The sequence below is a fragment of the Eumetopias jubatus genome, unplaced genomic scaffold, assembly GCF_037043125.1.
Source record: "Eumetopias jubatus isolate StellerSeaLion01/CBP00866 unplaced genomic scaffold, mEumJub1_p1.0 scaffold_9, whole genome shotgun sequence".
NCBI lineage: Eukaryota > Metazoa > Chordata > Mammalia > Carnivora > Otariidae > Eumetopias > Eumetopias jubatus.
The window spans coordinates 104,541,496-104,552,933 of NW_028274815.1; the positions used below are offsets into that span (position 1 = coordinate 104,541,496).

Genomic DNA, 11,438 nt, shown 5'->3' on the forward strand with positions numbered 1-11,438 from the left:
CATTCTTCCTGCCACATTTAAATCCCAGCAACTAGGCTGCACCGAGTTTCGCACAGCAATGCCTGGTGGCTTTCTGCTCTCCTGTTGGGGGCCAGTTGTTAACCAGCAGCCGGAAAGTTATCAATTAGCATTCCTTATTGGCTAGTGGCTAGGGAGAGGGATCAGCTGTTCAAAGTAGTGGGAACCTAGTATCTGTGATTTAGCTAGGTTATTAAAATGTCTCCTGGTTCAGAGAAACTATCGATAGGGTATTTTGGGGGGGGGGAGGGGTGTGTGGGAAGTGGGGGTAAATTTCCATTTCTCACTGCCCCTCCACATTTTCTTTCAGATGCAAATGAATGCGAGGCCAAACCTTGCGTAAATGCCAAATCCTGTAAGAATCTGATTGCGAGCTACTACTGTGATTGCCTCCCGGGCTGGACGGGTCAGAATTGTGACATAAGTGAGTACCTTTGTTTCGATTTTGATTTTTGTGGAACTTGGGTATTGAAGGTTTTCTCAGCCCGTACTTCAGCTCCAGCTCGAAGACTTGAGTGGTAAAAGGAAAACCTTAGAGAGGCAGTGTTTTTGGAGAGGGAGTGATCGGTGCAGAAATGAAAACATGGCACTTTATCAGGCTCATTAGCTGGTAAAACAGCCATATACTGATAAGGTGGCTAAAACAATGTTGTGAAATTTCACTCGCTCAGTCTGGTGGGATGAGGGAGGGGTCCCACCCAGTGTAATAACCTTATGTCAGGGGAAGCACACAGGAAATCTGATTTGAGGCTTTTATCTGTCCTGAGTGGAGAACGCTTTTCAATTAAGCCCAATTTCAAGGTAAATTGCCTCTTTAATATGATGACTTGTTTATTTTTCAGATATTAATGACTGCCTTGGCCAGTGTCAGAATGACGCCTCCTGTCGGGTATGTAAATCTTGGCTTAAAATGAAAACCTTACTGATTGACATGAATCTGTGTATGCGACCCTGGGAGGGCTCTGTCCCTCTGAGATTAAAAAAATGCAGGTGGAAAGTGATTCTCTGGAAGTTTCACTTGGGCTCCTGTGAACCGCCCCCCAGCCTCCTGGGAGCCATCCCAGAGGCATGCACTTGGGAATTCCTCTCACACATTTCTCGAGAGGCTGGGCACTGAGCGATTTCAGTGGATCAGCGGAACCCCGGCAGTCCTGCTGGACTGTCGCAGCCCTGTGTTCGTGGAGCGCAGAGACAAAAGCATGTGTTTCTCCCCCCTTCCTTCCCCTCTTGCAGGATTTGGTTAACGGTTATCGCTGTATCTGTCCACCTGGCTATGCAGGCGATCACTGTGAGAGGGACATCGATGAATGCGCCAGCAACCCCTGTTTGAATGGGGGTCACTGTCAGAATGAAATCAACAGATTCCAGTGTCTGTGTCCCACTGGTTTCTCTGGAAACCTCTGTCAGGTGAGCGGTGCTAGAACGTCCAAAGGCCAGGTTTCTACAGCAGAGCCCCCTCTTCCCCCTTCTCTGGCCCCCCACCTCCCCCTCCCTCCCCCCACCCCCGTCCCCTCCTGACTCTGTGGAGTCACCATGAAAGTCTGTTAACATCCAGGGACCAGGGACTGCTGCTAGGTGAATGCAGGTGGAAGGACAGCAAGGAGTGGTTTTCCTCATAGTGTCAGCAGCCTGTAGATTTGACTCTGTGCCCCCGACTCCGAGCGTCTCCCGCTCTGCCCTGTTTTGCCCATGTGTCCCTGGACGGTCTCTAGGACGTAACTGTGTATTATGTAGGGTGTTCTCCTGATGGCAGGAGGTGAAGGGGTCCAATTCCAGTGTCTCCTGCCCCCAGAGCAGTTCGAGTCACACCTCTGTTTCCTTTCCCCCTTCCCTGCTCCTTGCAGCTGGACATAGATTACTGCGAGCCCAACCCCTGCCAGAATGGCGCCCAGTGCTACAACCGTGCCAGTGACTATTTCTGCAAGTGTCCCGAGGACTACGAGGGCAAGAACTGCTCCCACCTTAAAGACCACTGCCGCACGACCCCCTGTGAAGGTATCTCCCCGACCTGCCGTTCAGGCTGGCCTCCAAGGCGCCTTCCTCTTGCCCCAGGTGCCACTGCCCCCTCGATATTCTCAGAAGCCGTGTGGGTGAGACTGAAGGCCCCTAACCTGACCGCTGAGGGAAGCCAGAGCATGTGGAAGCCATCTCTTCAGGCCCGCTGGTGGGAGAACCATGTCCACACATAGCCTGGGGGAGAGCATGCCTCATCTGGGGTGGGCTGATGTGCACCACTGAGACATTCCTCAGAGCAGTGCTGCCAGAACCTTCTGCAGCCGTGGAAATGTCTGCTCTCTGCGCTGTCGGGTATGGTAGCCACAGAAGCATTCAGTGTGACTGGTACGACGAGAAAGGGTGACTTGACTTAATTTCAATTCATTTAAATCAAAGAGCCACACGTGTCTCATGGATGTTGTTAGGTGACGTGGCTTTACAGGTTCTGTGTCCTTCCCGCCTTCCCGCCTGCTTAAGTCTGATTACGTAGAGAGTATAGCTGGTCCTGCTTCCTTTAGCAAGCTTCTGCCGACTGAGATGTCACAGGGAGGAGGAGAGGGGCCCACAGACACGCAGGCTTCTTAGCCACCCAGGGGGAAAATGCCTGGAAAAAAAGAAAACTTCTGTCTGCCTGGAGTCTCAGCTTGGCCTGTCACAGTGTGATGTGGCCCACTGTCTGAGTCTTGGCCCCCGAGGTGCCTCTTGATTTCTTACCTTCCTTAGCCAAAGGGTGCCTGTCTCCAGGAAAGCAAGCTTGGCATAGGTCCTTGGCTTAGGAATGCCGTGTCTTAGGGGTCCGTGGCCGTGATCTGATCCCGCGTCTGTCTTCTAGTGATTGACAGCTGCACAGTGGCCATGGCTTCCAACGACACGCCCGAGGGGGTGCGGTATATTTCCTCGAACGTCTGTGGTCCCCACGGGAAGTGCAAGAGTCAGTCGGGAGGCAAATTCACCTGTGACTGTAACAAAGGCTTCACTGGAACGTACTGCCATGAAAGTAAGACCCCTCTTCGGGGAATGGGGCTGGGTGCACCCCTCCCCCCCGCCTCTGCCCAGCTCGTCTGAGCTTGAGTCATTTCAGTCAGAGACCAGTGAAGGCTTACCATTGCAGCTCGGACCTGAGACCGAATTGTGTTAAGTTACGAGATCACTGACACTTTGACCCTTCGGCACGCTTATGTTCTGGAATCTTACTAGTTTGGGTGGTCCTGCTTTTCTGTAGGAGTTTTTTTTCCCCACTCCCACCAAGTAGCTTAGCCTACAAGGCATTAAATAAAACAGACAAGGCATCCTCTGGAGGCTTCTGCCTGATAAGCTGCCTGTTGAATTTGAGAAAGGGTCCTAACGGAGAGTGTTGAGGTGCCCCCTGGCCCCTCATTTTCTCAGGAGGTGGCCTTGGGACCAGTGCCTGGCTATGGCATTGGGTGTCCTTTATTCACCAGCTTTTGTGTCTTCATTTCGCAGATATTAACGACTGTGAGAGCAACCCCTGTAAAAATGGCGGCACCTGCATCGATGGGGTCAACTCCTACAAGTGCATCTGTAGTGACGGCTGGGAGGGGGCCTACTGTGAAACCAGTGAGTGTGTGCTCTTTCTGGGCCAGACAGCTCTGGGATGCTGGCGGGGGGGGGGGGTGCGGGGAGAGAATCCTCATGGGAGGCTTGTCTTTTTTTTTATGGGAATGAGACCGTGAGACCCCAACCGTTCTTGGCACGGGACGGCAGTGCCTGCGTCCTGTTAGTACGTGCGAATGCCGAGGACAGCCAGGGGGAGGAGCTTCTGCCCAGGAGCTGTGGCAGCAGGCTGTAATTAGGATAAAGAGCCCTGCGTGCAGAGAAAGTAGTCCTCTTTTTGTTGTGATCGCAATTTGTGCCTGTCCTGACGTTAACTTCCATGGGAGAGCCAGAGGCCTGTCCCTGTCCTGCCACCTTGGGGTGTCACAAATAACCCGGTTGAGGGTTCCTTTACTCCTGAAGACTGAAGGGGTTGAAGTCCTGGGATTGCTCAGCTGGTCTTGGACCGTGGGGTGGAGGTGGCCTTAGGAAGGGTGTGGCTCTTACATGCCGTGAACAGTTCCGGAAGCTTCTTGAGCTGGGCATCTCCTCTTTGATCCTAGATATTAATGACTGCAGCCAGAATCCTTGCCACAACGGGGGCTCGTGTCGTGACCTTGTCAATGACTTTTACTGTGACTGTAAAAACGGGTGGAAAGGAAAGACCTGCCACTCGCGTAAGTGGTAGCTGGCTGGGAGGACCCCCCCCCTCCACGGGCCCCCCCCACCCTCTGTCTCCTGTGAGGGGGGCTGGCCAGGGGCTCACACAGAGGTCCCCCTCCTCCAGGTGACAGCCAGTGTGACGAAGCCACGTGCAACAACGGTGGCACCTGCTCTGATGAAGGGGACGCTTTCAAGTGCATGTGTCCTGGAGGCTGGGAAGGGACGACCTGCAACATAGGTAGCTTTCTGCCCCATGCGGGGTTGGGTGTGGGCATGGCCATCTCAACACCTAGGACTGTTGTCGTGGTGGGTCTGGTTCTTGGCTCCCCGAACTGTCCTCGGCTCCCCGAACTGTCCTTGGATCCTCAGGGAGGGTGGTCCTGTCTGTTCTTGTCTTGTAGCCCGAAACAGTAGCTGCCTGCCCAACCCTTGCCATAACGGGGCCACCTGTGTGATCAATGGGGACTCCTTCACGTGTGTCTGCAAAGAAGGCTGGGAAGGGCCCATCTGTACTCAGAGTGAGTGTCCCCCTGCCCCACGCGCCTTGAACTCTGTGGGGGCTGCAGGAGCACAGCCTGACAGCCTCAGGGACTGGCGATGGAAACCAGAAGCAGAGCTGTTTGATGTCTGCTTCTGCATCACCTGGGTCTGTTCTAACGCACTTGATGGACTGCAGCCCTGACCTGGGCATGAGAAAGTCGCCGAGGAGATAAGTGGAGACAGATGGTGTCTCGGTTCCCAGCGTGGGTCTGACCAGCAGCCTGTCTCCTTCCATTCTCACAGCCCCTGCCCGCCCTGAGCGGGGCCTCTTCCTGTGTAGTGTCCCACGGCACAGGGAACAAACGGGTGGTGCGGGCCTGGTTCCAATTGAACAGAGCCTTCAGCGCCTTTTGCTCGTATAAACTACAGCTCTATCGTATGGGTATTAGGGGAATAAGGGGGGTTTCTACTTCGGGTTAAAACTGCTTTGCCTGGTGAAGGCCTCATTGTATTAAGTTGTCTTTTTACTTTGCAGATACCAATGACTGCAGTCCTCATCCCTGGTAAGCATGACTACCTTTGAAGCCAGCCCTTGTTGGCCGCAGCTTGCGTGGGCATCTCCCAGGGATCTTTTCTAGAACACAGGTTCTGCTACAGGAGGTCTGGGTGGGGCTGCAGATCCTGCCTGCCGAACAAGCGCCCAGGTGATGCTGGTCTGTGGACCACACTTTAATTAGCCGGCTGTGTCTCCATTGCAAGCTGTGATTCTCCACCTGGGCTGTGCACGAGGATCACTGGAGGAGCTTTTAGAAGTCCCAGTGCCTGGACTGCAATGGAGACCTGTGATTGAGACACTCTGGGGGTGGGACCCGGGCACCATTATTTTTAAAGCTCCCCAGGCAATGGGGATTGCAGCCGGGGTGAGAGCCATCGAACGTAACTGGCATGGCTCCCTGTGGTGAACTGGCTGGTGGAGTTGTGGAGTCATGGATCCGTGGATTGGGAGGTCAATAACAGTCTTTGCTTTCTTCTTAGTTACAACAGTGGCACGTGCGTGGATGGGGACAACTGGTACCGGTGTGAGTGTGCCCCCGGCTTTGCTGGACCTGATTGCAGAATAAGTAAGGATCAGCCCGATTTGGTTTCGCCAGTGGTGTTCTCTCCCCCAACTCTGACACTTTTTCATCTTGAAAATGGTTAAGGTCACTGATCCCTTTAGGCCTGAGAGGCACATAACCTCCCACCCCGTTTTCAGCTGGGCTGAAAACAGCCCTGGCTGGAACCTCCCAGGTACCTGCTGGTCCTTCCCCCGGTGGCACAGCCAGCCCTCTTCTAGGGGAGGGAGTACCAGCCACAGAATTGGATGATTAATCTAATTCTGAGGCCCCAAGGAAACCATGCTTTTCCCCATGACTGCCCTGGAATTATGGGCAAGTGGACATTAGCCACAGAAAACAGCTAACGGCAGTGGATAGGATGGGTTGTGGTTTCCAAAGGTTTGATCAGGCCTTGGTGAAATGATTAAAACAGGAGACATGCAATATCGTTTTTCAGGGTGCTTAAAGTCTTTATTGTGAGCCTTTTCCTACTTTTTTTTTTTTATATGCCCTTTAGTTTGGGGGGGTAAGTGATAGCTGTATTTGTTGTTGTTCTCATCCCCAAGTTATTTGAAATTTTACTAGTGCTTGAGATCCCTAGGTCTGGGACTGACTGGTCTTCAGCACTAAGTTGGGGTAGATTTGGTCTATTCCATGTTTCTAAATTGTGTTGGCAAGCTGTTGCCTTGGCCCACTGCCTCTTTTTGTAAATAAAGTTTTATTGGCACTCAGCTACTCCTTTATGTACTGTCTAAAGCTGCTTTCATGCTACAAAGAGTTCCGTAGTCATGACAAAGCCCACATGGCCCGCAAAGGTTAAAATATTTGACCCAAGAACTTTGCCAGCCCTTGTTCTAAGTTGTACTATCTGATAAAAAGGAGCCTATTTAATCAAATATTGCTGCCTCCTGAACTGACTCTCAGCTGCTCAAAAGTCAGGCTAATGATGATTGGTGGGGGCAGTGACTAGGGGTTTTTGGGGTACTGATCGGTACCTTTATTTGGGTGCTGGTTACATAATTCATCAAGCTTATGCTTACCGTTTGTATGCTTTTCTGGCTTATATGAGGTAAGTAAAAACTTAGAAAAAACATCATTGCTTCCCACCGGAGCCTAAACTTGATCTCCATTTTCCCTAGACATCAATGAATGCCAGTCTTCCCCATGTGCCTTTGGGGCAACCTGTGTGGATGAGATTAATGGCTACCGGTGCATCTGTCCCCCAGGGCACAGCGGTGCCAAGTGCCAGGAAGGTATGTGGGTTAGGCTGCAGCTGCTAATGGGTCTTGTGGGGTGAGCAGGCACTACAGTCACTACAGTTACCCTTTGATCCTGAGTGGGCACTGTGCTAAGGGAGAGAACATGGAGGGGATATGCAGAGGGGGCCACGGGGACTGGGGAAATTGAAGGGGTCCCCTACAAAGAGGGAAGCGGTTTTCAGTCCAACTCTTGGGCAGTGTTGCTGTGTGACAGACCATCCCAAAACATGGCTTAGAGCAGGCATTGATTTGTCTTGCTTGTGGGCATGCAGGGCAGGCAGAGTGAGAATGTGCTGCAGGCTGGGCTCTGGTCTGTTCTGTGTGCTTCCTCACTCTCCCTGGACCAGCAGCCGTATCTGGCAAATGGCAGGCTTGCAAGAGGCCAAGCCCAACTGTGAGAGACTCTGCTCACATCACCTCCCCAAAGGCTGCACTGGCCCAGCCAGGTGGTCATGTGGCCATGTGCAAAGGCAGCAGGTGAGGGAAGGAGACCTGTTGTCCCATGGCACAGGGCAGAGGTATAATCCTTCCCTAACTCCCAGAGGGGGTGAAGAGAGAGTGGTCTATAGAAAAGGAAACCCCTTCCACTCAGGCATCCTACCTTTCAGTTTCAGGGAGACCTTGTATCACTATGGGGAGTGTGATACCGGACGGGGCCAAGTGGGACGATGACTGCAACACCTGCCGGTGCTTGAATGGAAGGATCGCCTGCTCCAAGGTACAGCGGGAGGGCCTCCGCGGCTCACCTGCTTTCTGGAGTTGCTGCCAGGTGCTTCTCCTGAGCTGTGTGCTCCATCCCCCTCTCCCTCCCCCTCTCCCTCTCCAGGTATGGTGTGGCCCTCGACCTTGCCTGCTCCACAAAGGGCACAGCGAGTGCCCCAGCGGGCAGAGCTGCATCCCGATCCTGGATACCCAGTGCTTCGTCCGCCCCTGCACGGGTGTGGGCGAGTGTCGGTCTTCCAGTCTCCAGCCCATGAAGACCAAGTGTACCTCTGACCCCTACTACCAGGAGAATTGTGCCAACATCACGTTCACCTTCAACAAGGAGATGATGTCACCGGTATGGAACAACATCTTTTTTAGTTTGGAATGAATGGCGATGTGTGTCTGCTTGTTCCAAAGCAGGAGCATCCCCAGCTAGGATCTTGTTCTCCTTAGCTTAAGTTCCTAACTTCCAAGGAAACATCAGCCTTCCCCCCCTCCCCCTTACTTCTTCCAGTATCTTACATGTATGGTTTTTAAATGTGATTCTAGGGTCTCACCACGGAGCATATTTGCAGTGAATTGAGGAATTTGAACATTTTAAAGAATGTTTCTGCCGAATATTCAATCTACATAGCTTGTGAGCCTTCCCCTTCTGCGAACAATGAAATACACGTGGCCATTGTAAGTATGAGGCCCAGTCACACTCCATTACATGATTGCTGGGTGGTTCACAAACTTCAGTTAGCCACTATCCAAATAGAGTGAGGACGCTGAAACCAAGCTTGGCACATGCGTTCAGTAACTTTCAGTAACAGCTACTGTGGAGAGTGTCGCCCGGCCCCTGCATCTGACCGTTCTCCTTTTTCCAGTCTGCCGAAGACATACGGGATGATGGAAACCCTATCAAGGAGATCACCGACAAAATCATAGATCTCGTTAGTAAACGTGATGGGAATAGCTCGCTTATCGCTGCCGTGGCCGAAGTGCGAGTGCAAAGGCGGCCTCTGAAGAACAGAACGGGTAGGTGGCAGGTGGGGACAGTCCCCTTGAGGGAGAACTATCCGATCTCGGCTCCATCTAACAGGTGGGGCATTAGCTGACAGTTTCCCCTCTTGAGGACCACCCCCGCCCTCCCCCCTCTCCAGCTGCCCCACCATTTAACTGGTGAAAAAAAAGGGCCAGCTGCCATGTGCAAGGTCCTATGATGATGGGTAGAGGTACCTTTTTTCCCTGGTGCCAAGCTGTGCTCTCAGAAGCTGGCATCCCTGTAGAACATGCACTGTCTCTAGGTCCACTGCAAAGCCCTAGGGCAGAGCATTGCTGCACCTTGAGCTCATGGCCAGGCAAATCCTGCTGTGGCATTCCGGTGTTGTGGGACAGCCCGGCCTAAGCACCGGGAGACACAGGTTGGATAGGCAGCCCGATGGCCCTGCAGGACATCCACACTCCCCTTTTGACCACCGTTGTTCTAGCTAGGCAAGAATATGGGACATTTGAGCTATGCATGCTCAGATCGGGTCGCCTGTAATGCTGAAAACCAGATCCTCGAATGAGCTGCTGCCCGAGGAGCCAGGAGCCTTGAGGAGCGGCTGCTGCGCCTGGTCTCTGGGGACAGAGGTGTCAGGGTCCCCAAGGGCCCTGGTTCTGTACTTATCAAGCTGTGAAGTGACAATATGGGGTTGTGAAAAGGGACTGGTCCCCATGGCACCCCTTTTAGGAATTACGGGCAGGAGCACACCACTGCTGGTATTCTTTTGTTCGTGTGATGGCTTTTTTTTTTTTTTTTTTTTTGGAGAGTTAATTGGTTTCGTGCCCGCCTTACAGATTTCCTGGTTCCTCTGCTGAGCTCCGTCTTAACTGTGGCTTGGATCTGTTGCCTGGTGACGGCCTTCTACTGGTGTGTGCGGAAGCGGCGGAAGCCCGGCAGCCACGCTCACTCGGCCTCCGAGGACAACACCACCAACAACGTGCGGGAGCAGCTGAACCAGATCAAAAACCCCATCGAGAAGCACGGGGCCAACACGGTCCCCATCAAGGATTATGAGAACAAAAACTCCAAAATGTCAAAAATCAGGACACACAACTCTGAGGTAGAGGAGGATGACATGGACAAGCACCAGCAGAAAGCCCGGTTTGCCAAACAGCCGGCGTACACGCTGGTAGACCGAGAGGAGAAGCCCCCCAACGGCACGCCAGCCAAACACCCAAACTGGACAAACAAACAGGACAACAGAGACCTGGAAAGTGCCCAGAGCTTAAACCGGATGGAGTACATCGTATAGCAGACAGCGGGCGCTGCCGCCGCTAGGTAGAGTCTGAGGGTGCTGGGGCTTGTAGTTCTCCAGCTGTTGTATCCTAGTCCAGGCGGAGGCTGTCGCTGACTTAGAACCCTGTGTTCATTTAAGTTCTGACAAGCTGGCTTACACTGGCAATGGTAGTTTCTGTGGTTGGCTGGGAAATCAAATGCTGCATCTCACAGCTATGCAAAAAACCAGTCCAAAGTGCCCCGGCACACGTCCCCCCACAGCCGCCAGCTCTCGGACCAGGCTCCCCGGAGGTCGCCCGACCCCTGGGCCTTGAGCTCCCAACTTCTGCCAGATGTCCCGATGGTGATGCAGTCTTAGGATCATAGTTTTTATTTATATTTATTGACTCTTGAGTTGTTTGTGTATATTGGTTTTATGATGACGTACAAGTAGTTCTGTATTTGAAAGTGCCTTTGCAGCTCAGAACCACAGCAACTATCACAAATGAGTTTATTATTTATTTTTTTTATTGTATTTTGTTGTTGGGGGAGGGGGGACTTTGATGTCAGCAGTTGCTGGTAAAATGAAGAATTTAAAGAGGAAAAATGTGTCAAAAGTAGAATTTTGTATAGTTATGTAAATAATTCTTTTTTATTAATCACTGTGTATATTTGATTTATTAACTTAATAATCAAGAGCCTTAAAACATCATTCCTTTTTATTTATATGTACGTGTTTAGAGTTGAAGGTTTTTGATAGCATTGTAAGTGTATGGCTTTTTTTTTTGAACTTATTTTCTTACTACGTGTTGCCTATAAGCCAAAATTAAGGTGTTTGAAAATAGTTTAAAACAATAGGATGGGCTTCAGTGCCTGGAATACTGGTGGAACTTTTTTTTGTACGACGTCAGATGTTTAAAACACCTTCTATAGCATCACTTTAAAACACGTTTTAAGGACTGACTAAGGCAGTTTGAAAATTAGTCTAGAACAGCAGGTTCCTTTTTTTTTTTTTTTTGTCTGCTTTAGACTTGAAAAGAGGCAGGTGATCGGCTACACAGCAGTTTAAGGTAACAAGTTTGAGCTTCGACTTTACGTAGCCAAAATGTGAGTGGTTGAATATCATTAAAAATACCGAATTGGTGTGCTTCCAACTTCACACAATCTTATTTTGTAAATTCTGATTTCTTTTCACCATTCGTATGTAATACTGAACCACTTGTAGATTTGATTTTTTTTGTTGTCTACTGCATTTAGGGGGTATTCTTATAAGCTAGTTGAATACTTGAACCTTAAAATGTCCAGTAAGATCACTGTTTAGATTTGCCATAGAGTACACTGCCTGCCTTAAATGAGGAAATCAAAATGCTATTACAAAGTTGAAGATCAAAAAGGCTTATAAAACAGTTAATTTTGTTGGTT

At 51.1% G+C, this 11,438-nt stretch overlaps 1 protein-coding gene across 1 annotated transcript in view; it reads left to right on the forward strand.

Annotated features, from left to right (window-relative positions):
* JAG1 (jagged canonical Notch ligand 1) overlaps nucleotides 1–10,779 on the forward strand; it is a 34,155-nt gene extending 23,376 nt beyond the window's left edge. The window contains exons 10-26 of the mRNA XM_028113014.2: nucleotides 329–442; nucleotides 861–907; nucleotides 1,252–1,425; nucleotides 1,863–2,013; nucleotides 2,846–3,010; nucleotides 3,478–3,591; nucleotides 4,131–4,244; nucleotides 4,355–4,468; nucleotides 4,632–4,748; nucleotides 5,246–5,273; nucleotides 5,746–5,831; nucleotides 6,947–7,060; nucleotides 7,675–7,784; nucleotides 7,893–8,126; nucleotides 8,321–8,452; nucleotides 8,641–8,791; nucleotides 9,596–10,779. Of these exons, the coding sequence (XP_027968815.1) occupies nucleotides 329–442; nucleotides 861–907; nucleotides 1,252–1,425; nucleotides 1,863–2,013; nucleotides 2,846–3,010; nucleotides 3,478–3,591; nucleotides 4,131–4,244; nucleotides 4,355–4,468; nucleotides 4,632–4,748; nucleotides 5,246–5,273; nucleotides 5,746–5,831; nucleotides 6,947–7,060; nucleotides 7,675–7,784; nucleotides 7,893–8,126; nucleotides 8,321–8,452; nucleotides 8,641–8,791; nucleotides 9,596–10,053 (2,423 nt within the window). The 3' untranslated portion in view covers nucleotides 10,054–10,779. The remainder of the gene's footprint in view (nucleotides 1–328; nucleotides 443–860; nucleotides 908–1,251; nucleotides 1,426–1,862; nucleotides 2,014–2,845; nucleotides 3,011–3,477; nucleotides 3,592–4,130; nucleotides 4,245–4,354; nucleotides 4,469–4,631; nucleotides 4,749–5,245; nucleotides 5,274–5,745; nucleotides 5,832–6,946; nucleotides 7,061–7,674; nucleotides 7,785–7,892; nucleotides 8,127–8,320; nucleotides 8,453–8,640; nucleotides 8,792–9,595) is intronic.
* Nucleotides 10,780–11,438: the final 659 nt, after the last annotated feature.